The sequence below is a fragment of the Melozone crissalis genome, unplaced genomic scaffold (genome assembly GCF_028551555.1).
Source record: "Melozone crissalis strain CALT ecotype California unplaced genomic scaffold, PUWL_Pcris_2 ptg000036l_1, whole genome shotgun sequence".
NCBI lineage: Eukaryota > Metazoa > Chordata > Aves > Passeriformes > Passerellidae > Melozone > Melozone crissalis.
In genome coordinates, this window is record NW_026535814.1 from 14,528,103 (window position 1) to 14,554,986 (window position 26,884).

The 26,884-nt window shown below is 42.5% G+C and overlaps 2 protein-coding genes across 7 annotated transcripts in view; one reads left to right on the forward strand and one right to left on the reverse strand.

Annotated features, from left to right (window-relative positions):
- The window catches only part of DNAI1 (dynein axonemal intermediate chain 1), a 137,857-nt gene extending 117,789 nt beyond the window's left edge, over positions 1 to 20,068 (reverse strand). For 2 of the 4 annotated variants that reach the window (XM_054283428.1, XM_054283425.1), the window contains exons 1-7: positions 19,989 to 20,068; positions 8,001 to 8,057; positions 6,077 to 6,166; positions 5,127 to 5,207; positions 3,259 to 3,385; positions 1,781 to 1,881; positions 793 to 984 (exon numbers count right to left, since the gene is read on the reverse strand). In XM_054283428.1, the coding sequence (XP_054139403.1) occupies positions 793 to 984; positions 1,781 to 1,881; positions 3,259 to 3,385; positions 5,127 to 5,207; positions 6,077 to 6,166; positions 8,001 to 8,057; positions 19,989 to 20,021 (681 nt within the window). In that variant the 5' untranslated portion in view covers positions 20,022 to 20,068. The remainder of the gene's footprint in view (positions 1 to 792; positions 985 to 1,780; positions 1,882 to 3,258; positions 3,386 to 5,126; positions 5,208 to 6,076; positions 6,167 to 8,000; positions 8,058 to 19,988) is intronic. The other 2 variants (XM_054283426.1, XM_054283427.1) reach the window with 2 other exon arrangements.
- A 559-nt stretch (positions 20,069 to 20,627) lies between these two features.
- FAM219A (family with sequence similarity 219 member A) overlaps positions 20,628 to 26,884 on the forward strand; it is an 86,443-nt gene continuing 80,186 nt past the window's right edge. For 2 of the 3 annotated variants that reach the window (XM_054283346.1, XM_054283347.1), the window contains exon 1: positions 20,628 to 20,822. In XM_054283346.1, the coding sequence (XP_054139321.1) occupies positions 20,763 to 20,822 (60 nt within the window). In that variant the 5' untranslated portion in view covers positions 20,628 to 20,762. The remainder of the gene's footprint in view (positions 20,823 to 26,884) is intronic. The other variant, XM_054283348.1, reaches the window with a different exon arrangement.

The window sequence follows — 26,884 nt, forward strand, 5'->3', positions numbered from 1 at the left end:
GTAAGACAACAGACAGGCTCTTTGGGGAAATATACATTCCAATTGTAGCAAGGAAAACAAAATAATCTTATCTCTGAAACTTGTATACCTGGTGTAGGAAACTCCTTTTTGAACACTCTGTCAGGAGCCAACATCACCAGGATTGCTCAGTCAGAAAGCCCCATGAAAACATGTTCACAGGGTATGGATGTAGGTTCAGCAAAAAGCTTAGGGAAGGAACATAAGGGTTTGGGTCTGTACTTATTGGAAAGTGCATGCAAAGTGGGAGGGAGATGTACCATGTACAAGAAGTACAGATTTATCACACTTACATAAGCTTGTTACTCTAGTACCCATGTTAATACAAGCCCAAACATATTTGTCCTTTTAATATATGGAGATTATATCTTATCTATTATATCTCTGCTCCATTAATAAGAATTGAAGAACAAAACCATAAAAGTACACAGTGACAAAGAGAAATTGCTTTCACACATTCCAAGTACTCAGCTGCTACACTAACATTGCTCCATACATTTTCAGATAAGAAAACAGACTTGAAAAATAGAACCAAGTAGAGGCTTAAGGTTTTACAGAAGCCTCAAAACTTTTTGTAGGCTGTCCAAGAGTTCATGAGGCAAGAAATTTTCTGTCACCATTGTCACTACAGCAATTGTTTTACAACAGTAAAACCACTACACCTTTTTCCCTAATAGTATCGATAGATCACAGGATATGATACAAACACAGGTGATCTACATGCCCCCTCCAAAGGAAAGATCCTCCAAGTCACTGAAGGAAACAGCAACATACCCGCAGAGGATAGTGGAATGTAGTTGAACCTCTCTCAATGAAGTTGAACTGGTTTTTAAGCTTCCTTTCTGGCACTTTTTCAGGATGAGGCTCTTCCTCTGCTGCCTCAGCTGTTTCAGCTTCATGTTCCCCTTCTGCCCCTCCTTCTCCCTCTCCTTCTCCTTCTCCCTCTCCCTCTCCTTCTTCTTCAGCCTGCAAGAAATAACAGCAGTGACTTCACCCTGAGAGAATCAGTTATCTCTTTCCTTCTTCTCGGACTGCTTGTTTCTGCTGCCTAGTGAAGGAGGCTGTAACTGAAGAATAAATATTTAAGATGCAAATTAGGAGACTTCCAGCACTCAGATCGATGAGATTCTGAAATTATATCTGAATGGGAATATATACATTCAAGGACTGAAATTATTTTAAAACCTGACATAAGAGAGATACCTGACGCGAGAGAGATAATATAGCACAGTTGCCTTTGGTAAAATGGACTCAGGGACCCCAAGATTTTGTTAGAGTCCCATTACCCTGTGTTTTCATTTCCTTGTTAGACAATGAGTTTCACCTGAAATTCTGACACTGTGGGTTCTGACACCATGTGGATAAGAACAGACATTCACAGGCTACTCCTTTCCTATCAGTCTTTAAATCAAGCCACCACTTCATTCATTCAGTTATGTCTTAATCATTTCTCCAATTTTTTGTTTTTCACCAACAGATATACTGTCCAGGAAGATTCTAAATCCCAGCAGATTATACTTTATATTGATATAATATCTGGATAAAGACAGATCTGGTATGATCTCCTTGTTCACCTTCTATATCTGAAAAATGGCAGCAGGACCACAGCTGCCCAGGAGAACCTGGAGGTTCTCACCTACAGTACAGACATCTCAGACATAAAATAATCAATCACAGAAGCAAACCCATTTTATAGTAATGTAATTTAAAAACTAATACTAAAAACAAAATGGACAGCTCTTAGCTGGCTATAGAGAATTACCTCAGCTTCTTCTGTGGGTTCTTCATCTTTAGTCTCTGCCTCTTCAGTTGGCTCAGCAGCAGCCTCCACAGGAGCCTCTTCCTCCTCAGCAAGAGTCTCTTCTGATGACAGAAAGGATACATGAATGAGCCCAGAATAACAGGACATCTTATCCAATATTCTACAGATCCTCTATCTTCTGGAGCATAGATGTACATATGTACCCTTTCCTAATGCTGTATCACTAGACAACACAGTAACAAATCCCCACTTTGGAGAACAATTGTTTGCTCAAAGTCACAAAAGGTCACAAGGGTATTTCTAGAATTCATTTGCAGTACTTCTGGATTAACTGAAATAAAAAAATAAATGTTTTAACGCAGAGCAAACTTTTGTAACCCTTTTGATCTAAGTAACTCTGTTTCTGGGTATCGCTTCAGCTCCAGACCTTTCTATCCTTCAGAATTTTCTGCAGTTTGTACAACTACTAAGAATGTTTTCAAGGCACAGAAGTTATAACATGGTTGTTCTTATTTATATGGATAAAAATTAATATACGAGTTTTGTTTGACAATGATGGATGTCTGCATTCCAATCATAGCCTTGACTGTGTAGCCATGCTAGCATAGAGCCACTTGAAACTAATTGGTTTGGAATCTATGAAAAGCACTGCCAAAAATCCATGATTTCATGGCATTGAAGATCCCATTAAACACTTTGCCTTACTTCAAATCATCATACATTGTTTGTTAAGTGTAAAATAAAGGAGGCACTGACCCTCAGAAGCTCCAAGCAAAAACTATTCTCAGGAGTTTACCCAGTGTTATCATTGTGCCTGCAGTTACCGCTTTGACAGAACACTCATTGTGACAGAAATTCTCCCTTCACAAACAGCAGAAATACAATTAAATCACTAGCCAGTACATCATTCCCTGCTGAAAATTCAAACCTAGAACTCTTTACTAACAACAGAGCTTTCAGTATCTGGTTAATGCATCTTTTTGTCTGAACACTTAGGAGTGTTGATAGTAGCTCAGATCAAAGGTCCAAGTAGTTCAGGGTTTTGTATCTCACATTGTCTGAAAGTATATGTCTTAGTAAGAATTCAAGAATTGGTCATGCATGTGATAGTTTCCTGAAAAATCACCCAGATTCCAAACATTTCTGCTTTGATACTTTAAATCATGTCTGAAACTTTCAAAATAGGCTAGGTAGTTTAGACATGTATGTCCAGCTAGTGGTAGTGAAAGATGTTTAAAAGACACTAAATAACTTGGAAAATTCCAGTGTTAGCATTCAAATAAAAACACACACACTATTTTCTAGATTGCAGCAAACACCTGGCTGATTATTTTTCTAATTTTGATTGCCAACAGTCAGGCAAGCCCAAGTAGGAGCAGTTTAATTCTGTGGTAATGCAGCATGATCATTCCATCGTGTTGAATAAGAGGAACTAGTGTCTATTTGAAAATTATCGTAGTATCAGACAATAAAGCTACCTGCTTCAGTGGCTGATCTGATACTCTGGCGTCTGCCTTCATCTGAATCTTTGTGTATCAAATATCCATTCAAAGTGAAGTGAACGGCTGTATGATCCATATCGTCCACTAGCTTGTATGCTCCTTCCTACAAAAGTAAAACCCAACAAAACCATAGAATCATAGAATCCTGGAATGGTTTAGGCTGGAAAGGATCTTAAAGAACATCTTGTTAAAACCTCCCTGGCTTGGGCAAGGACACCTTCCCCTAGCCCAGGTTGCCTAAAGCCGCATCCCACTTATGGTTGCAGAATCCATAATTTTTCTGGGCAACCTGTTCCAGTGCCTCACTACCTTCACAGTAAAGAACAGCTTAATCTGTATAATTTAGTTTTTAGCTGCACCTAAAAGCAAACAGAAGCCACCAAAGAACACAGATGCTTCAACAGTTCGCTTACTTTGATTTGCTTACTATGTCAATCACAGCATACCACTGAGCTCACTTCAGTCATTGTGGAGAATTTGAAGATATGGATTACTGATCACCTATCTATATACCATAAATAAGGAAAGCTTCAGCTCCAAATGGAAGAGAAGGGCTTTTTTTTTTTATTCCACAAGACTGTCTTCCTTTCTCTGGAATCTTGCGATGGTTGGTCAAACAAGTACAGTAGCACAGAGGTGAGACAGACATGGGAATATTTTGCTTGGTTTTCTCTTCTCTTAGGTGTTGGTTTTGATAGGGATAATATTTTTTACAGTAGCTACTGTATTTTGGGGCTCTATTTTGCATTTGTGCTGAAAACAGTGCTGATAACATAGGGATGTTTTAGTTATTGCTCAGCAGCACTTGCACAGTTCTGTTCACCACCCCACCTCATCACTAACTCACCCATCTGACTCCAAGGATATGCCATACCATATGGAATGCTTAGCATATAAATCTGGGGGAAAAAGAATGCTGGGGGGAAGAATAAGAATGAGGGGAGGGGATGTTTGGAATGATGGTGTCTATCTTACCAAGTAACCATTAAGTGACATGGAGCCCTGCTTTCCTAGGGGTTGCTGAACATCTGCCTCAAGTGGTGAACTAATTCCTTGTTTAGTTTGTACAGCTTTTGTTTTCCCTATTAAACTGTCTCCAACTCAACCCATGAGTTTTCTCACTTCTACTCCTCTGATTCTCTTCTCTGCCCTACCATGGGAGACTGAGTGAATGGTGGGATTTAGCAGCCAGCTGGGATTAAACCACAACACCTCTCTAAATCTGGGAATAATTCAATGCCAGAGTTGGAGGAGCTGTCTCCATGCCCTTTCATTCAGGGCAAGGCCATCACCTACCCTCCCTATTGTGTTGGTGGCTGTATATGGTAGTGGCAGAAGGCTGCTACAGGGTATAACCTGTATATATGTGCCCTGCACATATAAAAGTGAAGGTGTGACTCTTGGATATTTTCTGGCTATCTGTTGCTCACTCCTACTCATCATGAATAAAGCTGGACATTGATTTCACAAAACAAATTTTTTAGCTCACCTGCAGTTCAGTCTTCAAGTGTGGATACTGAGACATAATTCTTACAGACTGACAAAAACTTTAACTTTTGTCCTTTAACCACCAAAGAATGGGAAAAGTAACTACATGAGATTAGGTGCAATTTTTACCTTCACTGATAGATCTTATACCGTAATTATGATATCCTACTTATAAATAAATGAATCAATGCTTTTAGATTTTACCCTCTAAAAAAACCCTTTAAGAACCATTGGAAGTAAATATGTAATAAGATGTAGCTGCATTAAAAGAAAATTTACCTGGTTATAAACCAAAGGAAAACACAAAACCAATTAATTGTGAAAAATTCCAGTTTTATACATCATGTTACACTTACTTTAAAGTTGAATCTGATAATATCCTGGGGAACATGGGGATTATCAGCTGTCAAGGTACGTATAATTTCCTGTTTTAATTCCTTTGGAATGGAAACAAAATAGTACTGTAAATAAAACTTCACTACTAATACAATGTACAGCAATAAAATCACCATGTTTATGCTCAGTTCACTGCAGATACCACATATACAGCTAATGCCCCACAATAACAGTGCTTGGGGACAACCTGGCTCAGAGTGCAATCCAGAACAGTCATCCTGCTTCCTACTACAGTATTTAAATGGGCTTTCTTGATTTTAATTCTCATCTAAGATATGGAATCACTTGAAAAATGCTAACTGCATTCTGTAGAGTGTCTTTAAAATTTACACTGTCCAAAAAAACCACAATAAGCTCAGTAGCAGTACTTTTAGGATTGACCACTGTGAACAAAAAAAAATATTGCTAACTATTTTTGGTGCCTGAGTTGGAGGACATGCATAAACCTTCCCCGTGATAGTTTAAGGACAGGGAACAATGCTAGAGTTCTATGAGGCAGTGCGCAGAGAGAAACATCTGCAGTTGGAAGGGTGACCAATTGCAATGCTACTGAACCAATAGAAGAAGTAGCAATAAAATTGTAGGACATTTCCCTGTCCTGTGTATTGCACACAGGCACCTGAAAGCTCAGTGCTGGCTTTGGGTGCTCCTTAACTGAGCAAAGCCCCATCCCCATTTTTGCTTTTGGATTATCTCCAGGCAGTTACAGTGCTTTAAGCCCAGAACTGGTTTTCATAGCACATTCTCCTTGTTTTTTGGTTGAAGCCATTTCGTATGTTACTGCAGACACTGTACTTCAGCAAGTACTGGAGTTTCACTCTTGCAGAATTTCCTCCAAAACTGATGAGTAGGCTTCTGCTTATGGAGTTTCATACACACCTCATGACAAGAGAGGCATTGTTTTACTCACAGCTTCAGTCAGCTCCAGCTGATCCGGGGATCTGACTGCAGCCCTTGCTGTCGACCCGTCCTCTCCCGCTTCAGGAAAGTCATCTTCATCCTAGAACAAGAATGACAAGCTCAGAAATGCAACAAGACTCTGACAGCTTTGCTTCTTGCCAAAGCAGCACTTCTTGAGGCACAGAGCAAAGAGATAAAAACAACATTCTCCCACCCATCTTTGCTTTGAGCAGAGCAGAAGAACACAAATGGCAGGCCAAAATTTGAGATTTTTGTATGGCTACACTTGCCAGCAGGAGTTCAGTGAGTTGGAGGAGCTGCACTCTGAAGATAATTCCTGCCCTGGCACAAAACTGGATTAACTCCAATAACAAAACTCAAGTGATTCCACTTCAATCTTAGTTTAAAAGTCGGCAATTCTGTTTCCCTTGCCACAGAATACCCAAGGGTATTATAGGACTTAAGGACTATTCAAGGGCACAAGCCAAGAACCTGCAATTACTCCTGGCTTGTTATTCTATAGGCTACTCTTAGAATTTAGTTTGAAATACAAAGCTGCAGGGATGTGGCTCCTGGAGGAATGTTAACCAATTTCTTGCAAAGGCCAGCATGTCTCTATTCTCCAAACAACAGACTGCTGCTCTCCCTGGGCTAGCACTGGGCTCATGTCAGGATATAAGGTCATTAAAAAGAAAATGAATCACTGCAGGAATGAATTTCAATTAATTGTCCTTGCAGAAAAAACTGTCAGAACACAAAACTGCTGATTAAAGTGCCTAACTGCTCCAGGCAAAATTTCTCCCTCAGTTCAAATTGTGTAATGAGTTGATTTAAAATAAATCAATCATTCTTGTAAATACAGTTCTTTCAGGCCTGCTGACTTTACAGCCATACAAAGCTGAGGATGAGTCCAAGGTGTAAGTACAGCTTATGGCTGAAGCCACAGAGGCTGGACCCAGCAATGCTTTGCTACCTGCAGAGTACCACAAAGGTAAAAAGCACAACGCTGGGTTAAAATGTGCATTGGCTGAAAGTAACTGAGAATTTTGCATATTTCAAGAGCCCAGGGAAATTCACAGGCTGCAGCCTTATTTCTCTCCCCAAGGGAGCTGAAATGAGGCAAGCTGTAAGGAAGGTCAGGCGCTCTGATGCACGAGGGACGATGGCTGCAGAACAGTTGTTTGTGATTTAATGCTCCCTACATGAACACCTGCTTGTAGGACATTTATCACATACTATTTGATGCCAGTTAGTTCAGTGGCTGTTTTCCCAAGTGAATCAGATAAGTAGTATTATGGTTTTAACATTTTTATTTATGATTTTAATTTTAAAAGTAAATAACTTTCCATTTTTAAATGGAGAAAAGAGGAACATTCAGTGAGATTGTGATTTGTCCCAAGAAAGTGAAAAGTTGTTTATCAATATGTCTATTTAAAGGCATGTAGACTGTTCTTCCATCCCTGTCATGGATCCTCCATCTTTCCCAATGGAGCTAAGTAAGAGGAATGTAGATTAAATCAAGGTATTCAAATAACTTATTTGCCCAATAGTAAAAACATTATCATGAGTTATTATCAGTTTATACTTCTTTGTTAAGTGAATATGGGCTATACTTTGAATTTTCTAAACTGAGCAGGCAGATTTCTCACAGTCTAAGTCAGCTAGTATTTTGGAATTCACATCCCAAATATCTTAATTTAATCTTTTCATATTGCATTTTACCCAAATTGTGCCTTTGTTCCAGGTGATACTTTTTGGCTTAACTTGCTGGTATATTTCGCTTCTCAGTGGAAACCTACAGCAACCTCTTACTGCTAAATCAAATTATATTTTACCAACTTTACAAAAAAACACCTCATTGTTCAGACTATATCTTCTTTGCATCTCATAGCTGAAAAAAGAAAAAAACATTTTTTAAGACTTGAGAATCTTACCTTTTTTTTACTTTTACCAGCTTTTCCTGCCTTTCCTCCTGAAGGTCCACCTTGGCCCTAAAGTGAGAACACATCCAATGTAAACTTCCAGAGCACTTTCTTTCTGGATTTAACAAAATCAGAATAGAAGTTGGATGCTTGCTCCAATGTTATGTTTTAAAAGCTGAGTATGCCAGCAGCGTGCGTATAAATCATTTGAAGGAAAAACAGTCCCTTTTACAACACAAGACAGTGATTTTTTCAGCATGAAAAAATGCCAGGCTCTGTCCTAGTACAACACTACCAGTCTATCCTAGTCTGTGATACACTCCAAATGTCATACACACATTTTAGTGCCTTGGTCAAACACACTAAAAGGCTGCCCCTGTTTTAAGTGCTTACATGGCACAGGGAGCCCAAAGACAATAGATCTACACCCATAAAGTCATGAGCACTGAGAAAACATGGAAAACACTGATGAACAGTTGCGAAACAAACCATTGTCAACCCCCCTGCACACATGATAGCACAGAAAAATTATTTTGACAGGCTTTAAGGAAAACAATTAAACAATTGTTTATAGGGTGCCTTACAGAGGGAGACTACCCTACCCAGAGTCAAGGAATAACAGAAGGGTGCCACTGACCAACATTCATGAAAATTTAACAGAAAGTAGGAGAGGAAATGAAGAGGATCCTTTTGAGGAGATGCTGAGGGACAGACAGGACCATGAACCCTGAAGGAAGAGAGAGAGCTGGTAAATCGAGCAAAGGAAACAACATTAGAAACCTTGGCAAGAACAATTTCAGGTAGGATCACAAATAACATTTGATGGTATGGATGAAAAAAGCAGAGGAGTTACTCAGAAAAAAAAAGTGTTTGACTTTGTGACAGAAAAGAAGGGGATACCAGACAAGAGGGAAGGAAAATGAAGGGGTGGGAGAGCAAGCTCCCAAGGGCTGATTGATTTTCTTCAAAAGAACATTAGAGTGTGCCTTTCAGCTCAGATCAAAGGTCCACCTAGCCAAGTATCTCTCACCAACACTGTTCAAAGTAAGTGTCTATTCTATTCTCTCCAGGATGACCTCTTAGCTTGCCACAGGGACTTGAACCTGAAATGCTGTCCTTTTTATTCCATATCAGTGAATCTTTTTTCCACAAATTTATTCTGTGATTTTGGAATCCATGCACATTTTTAGCACGCACAGCTTCCACAGCAAGGACTCCCACAGTACAACTACATGGTAATGCAAAGAACCACTGCTTGCTTTTTAAGTCTGCCATTTGTTTCTCTCACCTGGTTTTCCACCTTCTTCTTCTGGAAAGCCCCACTTTATCACAACATCTATTCTTCCTCTTGTCTTCCATGTGTCTTAAGAACACTTTCAGGAACACAAGCCTCCACAGAGATTCATACACGCCCCTCATGATTCCTCCTCATTATGAAAACTAAATATTCATTTCCACCACCTACTTTCTAGGTATTAAACAATTAAGCAGCCAGAAAGACTTTGACCCAGAATCCCAAAGCATTGCTCATCAAGCCCCATTTCTTGTTAAGTCTTGACAATAAGAACTCAGAAAAGAAATATTTTCAGAGGAGAACAAAGTTCCACAAAAATGTGAGACAGTGTCTCTGTGTTATTTCTCTTTGTACAAGCTAAGACACATAAAACTGCTGTTACTAACAAGGCATTAGGGATTATCTTTATTCCAGAAGATACATATTAAAAGCCATGAAAAATGAACAGAATGACATATTTCTATGCTTAGAAAATATGGCTCACTTCAAAATACAAATTTTTGTGATGCAGGTGGAGAAGATAAAAGTTATAACATTTCCCTTATAGTCCCACCATGGGCAGATTGCAGAGCAGAGGCCAAGAGGTCCTGTGTCACAACCACTACTGAGATGACTGGATCATGCAGCTGGCCTGTCTCCCGCATGTGATTGCTTGGCAATGGGCAAAAAAGGGCTCTCCCTAACAAGGACCTTGTTATGTGTGAATTGATGTGACTTAAACAGACTTTCAGAGCAGAATTTTATTCTTATCCAAATCAAAATCTGATTCCTAATTTTAAACATGAAACTAAGTCTACTTACTATTGTCTTTTGTAAGTGGGTCTACAAAAGCATTTATCCATTAGCAAAGGCATTGCCAAGGCGATCTGAGGATAATTGGTTTTAGCAGTTGCACAGATTTCAATTAACATAACACAAAGATTCACCTGTGAATAAATACCTGCAACAGTATTAAAATATAAAAGTGAGACTAAAGAAAAGCTACAGCTCTGAGTGCATGAACAATTTTTCAAATTAACCAGGGACCGGTGGCTAGTTGGCTCTATTTCCCTTGTCTTTGTACACAACTATCATGGTTTTACAACTGGAATTTAATGATGCAGTACAGGCCTGGTATGATAGAGAGACCCTGAGGAGAGTCAGGATATGGCACAGAGGAGTACAGGCAGGGCAGGATAAGACATGGAGCACGTACTTGGCATCATAGATCCCACAGCTGTAAGCATGTAACCACCGGCCAGTTAGAGAAATGCAGGTCTGCAAACAGGGGAACTGAAGAAAATCTGCTTTAGGTGTAGCAAAGAAGGAAAAAAAATAGTATATAGCACACTGAAAAATCACCACATGCAGTAATATCAGGTGTAATGTGGAGCACCAGACCAGTGGAAAAAGGGAAATATATTAGGTATCATATAAAAGAAACTGCAGGTAAAGGAGAAACTATCAAAATGGACATCTCAATCCTCCCGAAAGAAGGTCTCCAGTTACTGACAACTTATCATAACATCCCTACCAACACCACAAGCAACAGCAAAATCAAACTATCAACTTTAGGAATCAGAGCACTGGAAAAGCAAATACAAGAAAAGAGGTAGAAACTGGGAAGCTTTTTATTTTTCTCAACAACTTCAACTGCAGTATCACAATTAATGATTTTTTTTTTTTTTTTTTTGCACAGAAGTATTTCTTATTTTCTTTAATGAATACCTCTGGACAGACAATAATGTTTAGACTAAAATTTCTGTCACACTGACAGGAAATTTTTAGTTTTATAAGTTGTGGCTTCTCTTTGCCCATAAACAAGATTTTGAGTGCAACAAAGTTTACAAACTACTGCAAAATACAGAACCAGGCTCTCAAAGTCTTAGCTTTGACCCTATGCATGTTTTTAACCTTTATCAAAGGATAGCTGTTCTTTATGACTGGGAGAGGGTATTCAAGGAAGAGGTTTCATTGCATCTGTCAGTGAGATACACCAGCCTTCTCCATGCTTCTCCTTCTTGCCTACCAGGCTCTACTTGCCGACTGTGACAGTTTGCTTTGGGGCTCCCTGGAACTAAGCCAAGTAATTCCCTACAGCAGGGAGCAAGCACATGACTGACAGGACATAAAATTATTATGTCTGGTATTTTGAACTGAAGAAACTCCAACCACTCCATCCAATCTGAACAGTTATGCTTTAGAACTACTTTGTTATGACACAGATCCTTGGTAAAATGCTGCACTGTATGGACATAGCCCATGCCAAAGACATGATAAATCTGAAATGGGAGGATGGGAGCCAGCAGACAGAGATCAGTGTGGATCTGGGGCTTTCTTCCCTGTGTGCTGCACAAAGGTAGGACAGCCATACCTGGAGCTGTCTAAGGAGTTGGTCCTTAGCTTATTCTGGGGTTGTTCAGCAAAACTCTTGTCTCCTGCCCAGATAAAACATCCCTCACAATGTAGAGGCCTACTTCAACAACAACAAAAGTTGAATGACTTTTTTGTTGGATATTCTGGACTCTCGCAAGTGAAGGTAGGGACTCTAGCTCCACTTGACTCAGTACTCTATTGAAGACAGCATGAAAAGGAAAGACATACTTTGTTCTGCAAGCATCATTCCTGCTACTGCCACCTATGCTGCAGAAGGTGCATTACAAAGTATCTCAGACTTTTGGAACCCAGCTGGAAGGTGGCACAAAGATAAAAAATAAGATGAGGAAAGATGGGTTCCGAGTATTTTGGCAATATTAGCAGTATGTGAAACTAGTCATCAAAACTAGTAGATCTGTTTAAAACTATTACAAGAAGCAAGCTGGGGAGCAAACATAAATCAGTCAAAAATACAAAATCTTTTACTGTTTCCTAATTCAGACAATAGCACAGAAAATATTGCTGTGCTGCTTGATGAAAAGGCCAGTCCTGACATTCCTTTTTATTGGTGTATCTGTGCTTTGCTCTTTTGCTGGCTTTTTTTGCAAGCTCCTGCTCTCTGTAAATCTTTCCAAAGCCAAAACACTTTCCTTTTTAATACCTTTTCTTAAAAGCTCTCTCTGCCACATTAGCTGTAAACAGTCCTTAATATCACCTAGGTAGTTTGTGTCCTGTCACCATGGCTTCCCCATTTTTCTTTTTACTGTAACAATGCATTACCCATAAATAATGATTAAAAATGTAATCCTTTTGCTCTGACATCTACCTAAATATATCACACAGCGTTCATACAATAGGGAAGAATTCACAACCACATCTGCAATACAAATAAAAAACAAATTATAACTGTGAATCAACATAATGATTGTATATTCAATATTCACTAGTAAGATGTTTACTTGCCTTCATATGCATGTTTAAAATTCAACCACATTTTTGTGTCTCACATTAGCTATAGGGGAAAAAAGTTAACTACTATTAACATCTCAAAGAGAAGCATTCAGAACTTAGAAAATGTGAGAATTAAGGTTGCCGGGGAAACATTCATTTCATTCCATTGGGCACAGGCATTATGATACACAGCTTAATTCCATAGTCCCACACTTTGTTTTTTTGTAGGTTTCCTGCCTCACTTCAGTCCTCCCAGGTTATGTTGCTATAGATTATTGGTTCATATTGTTCAGCATCTAGAGTGGTGGGGGGGGGTTTTGTAATCCAAAGCCTTAATCAGACATCCAACAAGGAACTAATCAATCCAAATAGCTACATTTTAGCAAATTCTAGATAAACCAAAGATGGTTTTGCTACAGGAAAAAAAATCAACTGTCTTCCTAAATCTTCCTAAAAAATGTGCTGCTATCCCTGCCTTTAATAATAATATTAATTAATGAGAAGAGGAGTGTGAATAATCATGAGGAATTTATATTAGGGAAAAAAGAGCAGACATGGTTGCTAGGGAACTAAAGAACAGGCAGGAGACATTAAGGAGTTTCTCACCTCCAAGTCACCATCGTGACTCTGACCACTCCAGGAGATGCTCAAGTGCTCCAGAGAAAAATGCCAGAGTCAGAATTAATGGAGGCTAGTAATGTTTATTCTGATGACTATCTTACATTAAATAAATTAACAGATTGCCACACTTCCAACAGCAAAAAGATATTAGAAGCCTGCGACAGTCACCGTACTTTGATAAAGGTTGCAGAAGACCCAAGTTACTGTTTCTTTCTGGATCTTTCTTCCAGGGTGTGTATGATATCAGCACATAGGAATTCTTCCCTGGGCCAGACATCTACTATGCTACAAGACAAATTGACTATAGACTACAGCAAAGATACCATAATTCAATCGGATAATAAAAATGAAAAGAGGAAACAGATAATAAGTGATGTTTTAAATGCTATTTAATATTCCTTCCCCTTCTCACAGTTCCCTCGATCACAGAGAAGCCACCAAGAGGTACAAATAGATGCAAAATTAAGTCCTTCAGCAGGGAGTCTTTCTGCTGCTCAGCTGTTCAACAAGAACTTCCAATTGTATTTTGGATAGGATGTCTGGATAATATATATTTAATTTTTCTGTAGTCATAAAATAGGAAAACAAAAATGAGAAGAAACTACTGGTGACTTTCTAAAGACCATTGCTGTAAATGAGAAAGAAGTTTGAAAAGAAAGCCCTACCAGGCTGGCATTTCATAAGAGGTATCATATTTCTGCCTCCTAAAAGAAAAAGATAGTGAGGGGAACCATCAAAGACTTGCAATGTTTAATAGAAATTTTGCCCTCAACTCCCTAGTAATATTACCAGATTATCCTGCAATGAAGAAAATAAAAAAATCACACTCAACCATACATTCAGGTCTTTTTCAGGTTTACTGTATCTACATTTTTTTCACATTGCTCTCCTTTTTGCTGGTGACATGACAGTCACTAATTGCTGATCTGAGAATCATCAACTGAATTTATACAAAAGAGACAGGACTACCAGTACCTATTGCTATTCTTGACTGAATATTAAAAGCTCTGAAGTTTTTTCAAGTCTGTTTGCTTCTGAACTGCTTTCCCTGAGCCTTGCTTTTCAACTATTTTATCATTTGCTGCATAAATCCTCTGACTTGTCAGTGGCAATTCCAGTAGTAACTACATCATCCTGGTGACCCAGGAAGCAGAGATTTACTCTCAAGAGCCAGTGTTCATTTAAAACCAGATTGAATCCTGAATTGGTGAGATAGAAATCCTCCTGGAAAAACGTGTCTACTCCTCAGGTTCAGCCCCAAGGCCAGCACTGTCTATCCAAACAGGAGATGCAATGATTGTTCCCACGTGTGCTGTGCTGCCATCCAGGATAAGGGCTGTCACTGCAGCCTTTGCTGACTGGTACATATCGCCGAACTGGGTCTCAGTACAATCACAAACAGGACAGGACTGCTAGGAACACATCTTGAGCTGTTTTGGTTTTCAGCATCAGTCTCATTTCATGGTTATGACAGTGGGAAGATGCCATCAGCTCAGGCAACAGACTGAGACATCCCAGGCAGCGGACCAAGAACTTAATGTTACAACTTCAAAAGTTTTTTGACCAATCACACAAAGCAAAAGCACACTGACAGTAGTTCTATCCCCCCACCATAAGCACACCTACCTTTCGTTAAAACAATGCTTGCTTATTTTGGAATACAATACCTACTTGCAAGCCTTAAAACACAATGCACAGAGCTCCATTATTAAGCTTAGAACTTCCTAATATCTCACTAGATATATTTTTCTGCAGCTTAGGGAGTTATTCTAGTCAAGCATTAATACACAGACCATTGTTCTATTTGTCCTTACTTTTCTACTTCTTACATAATTTTTCTGCTGACCTATCTTATGGCTACTGCTTATCTCTAATCACAGCTCTGCTGTCTCTGAGGCCTGCCTTTTGCAGCTTTCCCAAAGCCTTCCGATTTTAAGGATTCCCACAGTACATCTTTCTCCCAAACTGCCCCTTTCAGACTAGATCTTATAAAGGGTCACTGTATGGTAAGGAGCCAGACACCACTATTCAGTGACTCCTTGAGAAATGTAAAATTTCCACCTTAAAGCATAAGGGTGGACAAGTAGACCTGGATTCACAGATCCAGCCTAAAATACCAGAGAGCTCAGTAGCAGTGATGATGCATGTTGGTCACTCTGACAAGCTGAAGTTCAGTTCATATTAAGATAATTTTCCAAGAGCTGAAAATTGATTACATATTAATGAAACACTCATCAGGGCAAATGACAAACCTAGACTATATTTTTAAAATATAATTAAAGAGACATTCCTGCAGCCTTTTTGCTCCCCATGCTAGCTGTCACCATAATACAATCAGGCTACAAGGCTGAGCAATCACAGAATGCTCCTGTTAAATTTAGTTCATCTTCCTGAGCAGAGACAGTAATTTCCACTTCCTCTACAGCACAGCACAGAGATTAACTAGAATTGCGGGGAAAATGTAATGTACTTGTAAGGTAGTAATGCACTTGTTGAATTCTAAAAGAAAGAGATAGAGACATTATGAGAACTAAGCCTGGCACTTCTGTAAAACAATTTTGTAAGTTTCCTGCTAGCTTTTTATTCCTGTTTTGAATATTAACAAACTCCATAGTAAACCACCAGCTGGCACAAGGAGCAAGAAATCACAGCATGGAAACAAAGTCACTTGAAGCCTGCCCTGTAGCAGATATTTATTTGCACACACTAGGGATGCCAATTTAAGAGCTATTTGCCAATACATTCTCTAATGCTTTCTGAGCAACACTAAATGGAATGTTTGCTTTATACTCCATGGATATGTTAATGCATGTGTAAGAACAAGTTAAGCACCTTTAAAAGCCTTCTCAGGGGAATAAAAAAATAGAAAATAAGAAAATACTAAAAAAGTAAACTGTGTCTCATTGTATTTGGGGAAGAGGTCTATTTGTTTCTTTTGTGACTTGCTGAACAGCAAAGAAGCTGTTTCAATGTCAGTGGGTGCAAGACCACAAGGGTAAAAAGAAATGCCTCTCTGTCCTAATTCAGACCCTTTCTTAGCACTGCTTAAGCGACCCGTTCCAGCAGTGGGGTTAACCCTAACTAGTAAGATTGAACATTCCGGTTTTGTATTTTAAATACTAAATGCACGGAAGATCTGCTAAGGAGCCAAAGCAAGACCTTGCTTCTCCTTGAGGTGGGTGCAGCCACCGAGGTACACACTAGCACAGGGTGTTAACACAGCTCCTTGAGCTACATAGGAAAGGCACAGAAATCTGAAACAAACACTTCCAACCTGTCAAACATGTTCAAAATAACAATCTCAAAATCACTGGCCACTTTCTCTCATCACCCAGGACCCCACACAGGACTGACATAGGACCAACAGAGTGCTGTTCCCTGCCCTAACACTTTTGGCTTGCCCATGCACATGCCACACATCTCTGCTGTTAACATCACACTTCTGAGTGTCCTGCTTGCTATGCTCAAGACCTCATTTTTCACAAAAGCTGAGAATCTGATGCACTCATTCTCTTCAGTCTGATGCAGAAAAGTTGGCCTATGCCTTTCCATAATTCCACATCCCTACAAAAATTGTTGAGCTCAATTGTGCATAACGTATTTCAGATATGAAAGGAATGGTGTTATTGAAGTACAGAACATACATAGGTGTTATTTCCAAAGCTGCATTGGAAGCACAAAGATCCAGACATACAGCACTATTTTAAGACTTTGAACATTGAAACACTAAAGTTTCTTATTAATGTACAGAAATATATAAAAGCCTACAGGCATTTATAAATAAGGTTTGGTCAACTCAAGTAATTCATCCAGAACACCACAGACTTTAATTCTTATGATGAGCCCAACTTTGACATATTTTCAGCCATCAGGGGGCTGGAGTCTGAGCTGGAGGCAGAAATCATCTGGATAAAGAAAAAAACGAGTGAAACAAAGCAAGAAACTGATGTTAGAGGAGAATGCAGATACAAGACAGGCACAGAAGAAGAGCACACAACCCCCACATAAGGAGGAGAAAAAACAAAACAAGAATTTATCACTGAGCATGTGAAGAACATGGAGTCATGAAAGCAGAGGAGGAGCTGGAAGTGATATATGGTAAAAGGGAACAGGTGAACAGGTAGGTATCCCAGCTTTGAGAACAATGTCAAGAAAAAAATTTCAAAGTGAAAGCAGTCAGCAGTGAAAAACATAATAAAGAATAAAGCAATATACAAAAAAAAAAAAAAAAAAGAAAAAAAAGCACAGGGAGACGGGGAAAGAGCATAATACTACAGAAGAATTCTTGTCAAGAGTTGGAATCTAAACCTTGACCCACCAATTAGTTTTACAGTGGCCACTATGGCCAAGTAGATATCAAACATCAGGCCCTCAAGCACAAAGGCATTCACTCCCCACACTCCCAAAGCCACTGAGATGTCATCTGTACTCTGAGTCAGAGAAAATGAGGGAAAATTGTGTAGTTGAATACCTCTGGACTCAGAGGTAGTTCCACTCAGTAATTCCTCCACTGCAAGAATACTCTAGCAGATAAAAGGACGTGAAACAGCAATCAGATTTAACAAGCTCAAGGCAAATATAGGAAATGTAATACAGGACAAGTTAAAATTATTGCCTTTTAGGTTATTGTGATGAAAATTACGTGAAAAGCCAAACATCCTCAGAGTTTAAACAGCTTATGATGTTTCAAGAGCTTTAAAATAAAGGCAATGCCTTTACAGCACATTAAGTTTTTCAAACATGCCAATCGAAGCCTCTCCATTTCAGAGTATTGAGATAATGGCTACTGAAATTGATTGAAAATATTTATGTGGAAATTCTGAAAATAAAAGAAACTGAAATTCAGAGCAAGAATTTCATCCCCAGTTTAGTTCACATCATTATTAATGGGTTTTTTACAATTTTAGCATAAATAGTTTTATTGTCTAGGACTGAATGTGGGTTTTGATTCTGAGTTTGTGCCCTTTGAAAACTTTATAAAGCCGTTTGTATCTTGATACTTATTAGTACTTACTAGGGGACTAGGAATGTTAGAGTGATCCTCTCACTCTTGCTTACATGCCTGCTAACCCTCCTCCCATCAAGCCTAACATCAAGTGTGTTAGGATTGATCTAAAAATGTTAACAAAAGGGTTTTATCAGCCAGGCCACCATCCACTTTTAAATTAAACCCTTTGATAATCCAGTAGCAGACAAGACCCAGGAATTACTCAAATTAACCTGAGATTTTTATCCTAAAATCCTCCTAAAAGAGGATGCATGCAGACATGCCTACACAGAGCCCAAAGGATTACAGTGAGGTCTCACAGACAGGGACCCCACAGCAGTCTAGGTTTAGGGCCAGGAAGGGTAGCAAATGACTCCTCCTCATTGCTGGAGCTGAGCAAAGACCAAATAGCAAAGCAAAAGGAAAGAGACAAAACTTACAGCTGGGGATAACTAAAAAGAATTTTTAAAAATTTTGTAAGAAAAAGGATTTTATCTTGTCTACTCAATGTCTCTGGGAGATCCATGGGCAGGCTGGCGACACCTTGAGCACATTAGGACCTGCCTTGGAAGGGGTGCTGCTGGAAGTGTGATGAAATGGCCTGACAGTGTCTGAAGACTTTGTAGTCTCACAGAGCTGAACAGCATGGTGACAGAGTGAGGGGTGCTGCAGCTTTGAGACAGGCTGGTTTGAAGAGCTGTGTAATGCCACAGAACTCTCGGGGCGTCATGGGCAGCTGAAGGGACAGTATGACACAGCATGACACAATATGATGTAGCCAGGACTCGACAAGGCCAAGAGGGGCTGTGCTGACTCCACTGCCACAGCTCTGTGGGGCAACCTAAGCTGTCACTTCAACCCCTCAGCTCTGCTTAGTAGCGCCTGGGTGTATTGGCAGATTGTGAGGTGACTGTGAGCCCACAGTGTGCCCCTGCTGCCCATGATATCCTGTGGTGCATCAGGTGGACAGCAGGTCAAGGGAGGTGACCCTGCCCCTCTGCTCAGCCCTGGTGAGGGCACATCGAGAGTGCTCTGTCCCCTTCTGGTCTCCTCAGCACAGGGAAAACAAGGAGATACCAGACAGGATCCAGCAGAGGCCACAAAAGATGATCTGGGGTCTGAAACATCTCTTTTACAAGGAGAGACTGCATGTTCTGATGCACTGCTGGCCCTGTTCAGTCTGGAGAAGACAGAGGGGATTTTATTCATGCACCTAAATATATCAAAGGTGGGTGACAAGGGGACTCTTTTCAGTGGTACCCAGTGACAGGACAAGGAGCAGTGTCCATAAACTAAAACACAAGAAGCTCCACCTCAACCTGAGGAAGAACTTCTTTACGCTGAGGGTGGCAGAGCACCGGAACAGCTGCGCAGGGAGGTCCTGGGGTCTCCTTTCTGGAGACATCCAAGCCCCACCTGGATGTGTTCCTGTGTCACCTGCTCCAGGTGGCCCTGCCTTAGCAGGGGGGGTGGGCTGGGTGATCTACGGGGGTCCCTTCCAGCCCTGATGGTTCTGTGAACCTGGAGGGAAAGATCTGTGCTGCACGCAGTGACGTCACGGGTGGAGGTTCGGGGAACGGTGACGTCACCGCTAGTGTCACACCACGGACAGCGCTCAGAGGAGGGACCGAGGGCAACAGGGTCACACCGGGGCTGCACAGCGACCTTCCCTCTGCTGGGCTGCCGCCTCCCGCCAGGCGCCGCGGTGACGCCATGCGGGTGTGACGTCACGTCGCATGCGGTGACGCCACCACGGCGCTGCTGCCACCACGGGAGAGCGGCAAGCCCTTACCTGCCGGCGCTTGTCGGCCGCCTTGGGGGGCATGGCCGTTCCTCAGCGCAGCGGACGGCCCTCGCCGCAATCCCGCGCCCACCCGGCACGCCGGAAGTTGATGGCAGCAGCCATGGCAACGCGCCGGAAGTGGCGGATGGACCCGGCCATTCCCCAACTCCCCCCGCTCTCCCCTCGAGGGAGGAAATGGTACATCCCAGCTGCCGCTGCAAACAGAGCGCCCCGGCCCCGAGAGACTGACGGCAGGCCCCTCCCCTTAATGAATATTTCAATTGGGCGGAGCCATTGGAAATAAAGCAGCTGGGCCTCGACCTGGTGACCGAGGTCCCTCCCGCTTTATGAATATTCAATTTGGGGGGCAGGCCTCGGGCAATGGAGCAACCGGGCACAAAACTGGTTGTAGTGGTCGCGCCCTCGCATGACTATTCAGAAGAAGGCGGGGCCGCAAGGAGACCACCGTTCGGTAGCCAATGACAGCGCTCCCGCCCCTCATGAATATTCATATATGGCGGGGCAGCGGAACCCCAGCATCCGGGCCCCGAGCGAGGGACAATGGCTCCGCCCTTCATGAATATTCAGAAGGGGCGGGGCGGCGGCCGGACCCGGAAGCGGCGCGGCTGAGTCACGGCGGCGGCGGCGATGAGGCAGCCGCAGCCGCGGGCGGTGTCGTTGTCATTGTCGCTGTCGCTGTCCCCTCTCGGCGCCTGAGGAGCCGCCCGCGCCGCCCGCTCTGCCCCCCGTGCTCCGCCCGCCGCGCTCGGCGCCGCCGCCAAGATGATGGAGGAGATAGACCGGTTCCAGGTGCCCGCCGTGCGCGCCGAGATGCAGCCGCTGGTGAGGGGCGGGCGGGTGGGGCCGCGCTGTGCCCGGGTTGAAATGGCCCCGGTGCCGAGGGGGTCGCGCACACGCCCCCGGGTGTCGGCGCTGCGGGCGCGGCCGTGCCACCGTTATATAACGGGATGTCCTGGGCGCTGCCGCCATCCTCGGCGGGCCCGGGGCCGCTGCTGTGTCATCCCGGGCCATCCTCTTATCCTGCCCCCTGCCCCGTCCTCTCCTCCTCCTCCTCATCATCCTCCTCCTCCTCCCCCGGTGTGTCCCCGAGCGCCGTCGGTAGCAGAAGCGGGTGGGGGCAGGCGGGCGGCTCCGCTGCTGCCGCGATGGAAACGCCGCTCCTCCCGGAGCATCCCGGGGTGTTCTCCGCCGCAGGGCACGGGAACGGCCTGGGGACGAGGGAGAAGGACCGGGGAGCCCGGTTGTAGGTGCTGAGGGCGGCTGGGCTTTTAATTGACTTTACAAGCTGGGTGAGGTGTCTGTGGAGTAATCGGGCGGTGTTTGTGGCCAGCCCGGGCTGGGAGCTGCGCGGGGCGATGCTCCCCGGGGATAGCGGAGCTGCTCGGGGTGGGTCTGAAGTTACAAGCGCTGTGAAGCCGCAGGACCTTCTCCGAGGATGATTTTATAGCCTGCTCTCGACACTAAGCTGCAGCGAGAAGAAGCTCATCTTGTGTAAAGTCCAGGTGTTCTGCAAAGAAACATCAGCCTCTCTGGTCCAACCCGGTTGTTTCGGGATATGATGGTGGATTGGGCAGCAGTGATAGTAAGCTTAGGAAACAGTTTCCTTCAACATGGAAGAATTACAAAGAAACCATCAAATTAGCTTTGCTCACATTAAATTATTTGTGCAAGGAAAGTAATCTGTGAGGGTTTGATGCCGTGCCACCGCATGTGTTTTTCATACCAGGATGTTTTTTTCACGTCATAGACACAATTATACTCAATTAATGAGCTCTGAAGAGCCTGACATAATGGTTACACTACTACATGGGACCCTGGGGAATCTTTCAGAGAAGGAAGTCTGCAGGCTCAGAGGACTTTGCAGATGTGTAAGTGGGCAGGTAGAGTGGTCCTGGGCTTTTGATAGCTTTTGAAATGGGTTATGAAGGAAGGCCAGCTGGCTGGCAGCCAGGTGAGATGCCAGACCATCGTGAAGTAGTGCAACACTTCTTATGAGCTTGTAGCTGCATTGCTCCAATGCCCCAGGCTTGTTTGCGTATGTGTTGTGCCCCATCTGCCTGCCACAGACCTCTTGAATGTGTTTGCCCATTTCTGTTTTCTACCTGGAAAAGGTTCTGTTGTGTGTTCCCCTCCTCTTACTCCCATCTTCCTCAGTCTCTGCCTGGAGGTGTGTTATTAGTAACCTGGAGCCTGTTGAAATACCCTTCATCTTGGCATTAAAGTGAAAGCTGGATAATGAGCTTCCTTGCTCAAGGTGTTGATTCCTTTTGGCACCTGGAGTAAGCAATTCCCGTCGTGGCATCTGATTGTGTGAGACAGGCATATGAATTATTTGGGAAGGTGGAAGGAATTTCAGTGAAATACTTGCACAGTTCCTTTTGGCAGCAGGTGAGGATAGGTTGTTGCTAGGTTTGTGCCAGCACTGAAGCACTTTTGAGATTTCTAACATATCAAACCATACGTTATTTAGAGTTGATGTAAACACAGCCTGATGTAAACAAGGTTCCTTGTTGCAGTTAGTGTTTGTAAGAAGTTGAGAGCACCATAAATGTCTTGTGAACAGAAAAGCTCTTCAAGGTCTACAGACTCAAATTATCTTTCAGTGGCAAGAAATACATTTCTCTTATTGTGGGAGCGTTGATAAATTCTGAAAATATGCTTAGTTAGGGTTGCATTCTGGGTTTGCTTGTTTTTGTTTTGTTTTGTTTTTTGTTGGTTGTTTCTTTGGCTTCAGACCTTTGTGGTGGGCAAAAAACTGTCCATACAAGCTGATACGGGCTTGTTGCCTTCCCTACTTATTTTTGATGTTTTTATATAGGAGACTCAACAAATGTGACAAGAATGGCCATCTTAATTGTTTTATTGAAGGCACAGTAGTCAAAGTAGCAAGTTTGAAAAAGCTGTTGCAAGACAAAACAGTACTCTAAGTGTTTTCTAGAAAATCCATGATAATAGTGGAAGAGTGGAATTTGCAGATACATGCATGTTTGCATGGACATGAACCAGGAAGAATCCAAACAGCGTCTCTGGTCCAACCCAGGGAAGAATATGATGGTGGATTGGGCAGCAGTGATAGTAAGCTTAGGAGACCGTTTCCTTCAACATTAGAATTAGAAAATTTTCACAAAGAGCTTTAACATTTGCATTAAAAAAATACTCTGTGCTTCAGGTATTCAATTCTTTTTGACTACTGGAGCTCATAGTGAAACCTGTTGGTTTTGGGGGTCTTGAGTGTTCAGAGGTCTACACACACAATTGTTGTGATTGGGTGTATAGGATTTTTCCAGAGGCGTGGAAATGCTGACAGTGGTCTCAGAAGTGAGATGTAGCAAGTCTGGTACAGCATTTCTGGTGTGTTCCTCTGCTTTGTAGCTCCTGGTGTGTACTTTGCAGATAGGGACTGGATACTTGGAAGAATCCTTGCCAGTCTGGGATTTCTCATATTAATTTGTTTGGGTGATGCAGTTCTGGCCAATGCTACTTAGTGCCATTACAGTTACTGTGTGTCTGTCACTCTCCCTCCCATTCTGTACTTTTAAGGTTGCAGTTTAAACGCAGTTAACAAATAAATCACTCACAGCCACTTGCTCACTTCCCTCCCACATCAGGATGGGGGAGAGAATCAGACAAGTAAAAGTGAGAAAACTTGTGGGTTGAGATGAAGACAGTTTAATAAGTAAAGCTAAAACCATGCACACAAGCAAAGCAAAACAAGGAATCTATCCACCATTTCCTTTGGGCAGGCAGGTGTTCAGCCATGCCCAGAGAAGAAGGCAGGGCTCCATTACACCTGATGAATACTTGACAGGACAAATGCCTCCAAAAAAATCACCCTAAACATTCCCTCCTAGTCCTTCTTCCTAGCTTTGTATGCTGAGCATATGGTATGGAATATCCCTGTGGTCAGCTGGGGTCAGCTGTCCCATCTGTGGGCCTGCCCAACCTCTTGTGCACCCCCAGACTCCTGGCTGGTGGGGTGGGGTGAGAACGTGCTGCCCAGCAATAACCAAAACATCCCTGTGTTATCAATACTGTTTTCAGCACAAACCTAGAGCACAGCCCTACAGTAGCCACTGTGAAGGAAATGAACTTCATCCCTGTCAAAATCAGTACAAAAGTAGAGAATTACAAGAGAACCTTGTAATCTCAGGATTTACTGTCTACTTCCCAGTTTAAAAGCTTTCACTTCCAATGGTCTCAGGGAGAGATGCATCTGTCACTCTTTTCCACATCCAGAAAGCTGAAGTAAAAGTTTGTTTTTCATGTGTTACCTAAAGTCATCATGACTTGCCACTGAATCTGTATATAAAAATAAATGTTTCTAAACATAATTCCCTGCTAAAAGCAAACAAATAAGGTCCCTTGCTTGATTTATAGAGTATACAACTGGATGAAATATTTTTTCATCGTGTTCCAACGGGAACAGGGTGTCCCAGGAAAGCACTGTTCCCTGTGAGTGCTGGCCAGTGTGTGGCAGGTTCTGAAATGAGGTTTATGAAGCTAGGGTTTGCTCAAAATCCTGACCATTGTGTTGTTGACCTGCATGCATGCTTTTGAATGTCTGTTCATCTGCATGGATACAGTGTCATCTTAGCTTTTGATGTCTTTTGATGTCCCTGAACTCCAGGACAGCTGCTGCTGATCTGCCTGGAAACCATCTGACAGGCCCCCTGGTCTGCCCATCTTCAAAATTAAAGGATTGGCTTCTCTTTGGCATGTAGCAGCTATACCTTTCTTAGAACACAGTCTGAAACCTTTCTGAACCGTTCCAACCTCCAGACCTGCCACTGCCACTTGTGCTATTTATTGATCAGCTGTCTGTCAGGGGTGATAGTACACTAATGTCTGGTGTCTGCTGGCAGCACATCCTGACAGTAACCAGTGCTTTATTTACAGACCAGGGACAGAGAACCTGACATGGCTTTTTGCAAAACGAAGTTCTTCAAAGCTAAAATGTGTCTGGTTGGGGAACATTGTCTCTTTGACAGCCTTGTCCCACCGAGGTCTCTGTTGGCTTCCCATTGCGAGGCTAAGGGCAGCACCCAACTAGTGCAGGCTGGACAAAGCCCACCAGGATCTCTGGTTGCTGCAAGTTTCTCTCTGCTGATAACAAGTCAGATAGGGATTATGTTGCAGAGCTGAGAGGCGTTTGGCCTGCAGGTTGCATGTTGGCCAGGTCTGTCATGTGTGCTCTCCAGCACTTCACATTGGATGCAGTGATGTGAAATTAATGAGGTGGGCAGTCATTTTCCTCGTCTTTCCAGCTTGTTTGGATAAGCATTGTGAAGTCAGGCAAGCTGGCTTGACTCTGTGTGACCTCTGCAAATGTGTTTTGAGAACTGCTGGGTAACTGATGTGCACCCAAAAGAGAGGTTCAGCACAAGGCTTAATGGGACAGAGTTGCTATGTGCAGATGGACAAGATGGCATGCAGTACCTGGTAACCTGGATTAACCCGGTTAAACATCATCCAGTTGTCAGATGGGATGAGGCCCAGTGTTTCAAACCTTGGAGAGACACGTTACACTGCATATTTTGATGTTGTGGTACAATTCTGTACATTTTCATCCTGGAAAAGAAGACAGACTGGTCACTGGCACTTTGTCACATTCATGTCATGCCTGTCCATTAAAATGGAACTGTTTGTTCTGATGCACATTTCCATTCTTGTATATTGGTCACATTTGGCTTCTATTCTAAAAATGTCTGCCTTTTCAAATTAATATAAACTAATTTACAGGGTGTTCTGTTTACTCCTAATGTTTTGTGTCACGCCATCTTTATCAACATCATGCAAGCTCAACTGCAGGAATTCTGTCCTGCTAAGATTCTGTTCATTTCCAGCTCGACCTGTTGTGACCCTTCTGCCTTCACAGAAAGGTCTCTCTGCCTTAGCTGCTGGGTAGAGGGTTATTTCCAGATAAAATCAATTCAGGGTTTGCAGGGACGTGACGAGGCCTGAAATTCATTATTTCTGGGACACTTACACTGGGGAGATAGCTTTCTTGGCTGATGGAGTTGGTATTTGATGTCTTAACTTCCAACTAGTCAATTTTTCCTGGTCTGTTGGTGGTGGTGCATTTGTTATGATGATTTGTTTTCTAGCAAGTTTTTTTGCCAGGAAGGTTTCCTAACATAAAATTCTTATTACAGTGGTAGATATTGAAGGGAGGGAGAGATGAAGGGAAACTTGCACAGTGAGGATGCTGCAGACAAAAAAGAAGTAAACTTTCCTTTGAACTAAGAGTGGCTGGCCCTGTAGTTGTGTGTAGAGCCATCTTTTCTTCAGCACTGGAGTCTCACTGCACACTCTCCCTGTGATTTTTAAATCTGTGTTTTGGACTGTTACCTAAACTCTTGCCAAACCCTTAGAATTTTTGTTAAAATGAAACATACCAAGCACGCTGCAGTGGGGCTGTATCTTGAGTCTGTTGGAACATGGATGCCTTCCCAAGCCCGTGTCTCTTGCATGCACCAAGCCCTGGCTGGCATGTGATGGCAGAGTGACAGGTGACAGTGTTGGATCACACGTTGCTCCTATAGACCAACACAGGCAGTTTCTGTTCTTAGCACAAAAATGAAAGTAGAGTAAAAGTGCTTTTGCTTACATGGCATCAGTACCACTTTTCCCAAGAACGTATCTGTCGAAGTGCAGCAGCTTCAGTGGAGCTTTGACACAAACTTCTAAGACTTTGGCTCACTTTCTGAAAACAGCAGGAATGCAGTATTTCAGTTTCCTGGTTTTCAGCCCACATGAAAAATGGGAGCTCTTTCCAGAGAAATTGGGCTGGTGGTTCCTATATCTCAATCTGAATCATTGTGCCTGGCCTGGTTCCTTGCCAGCAGGGGCCTCAGGCTTGTAGCTCTAGTTATGAGGATGACAGC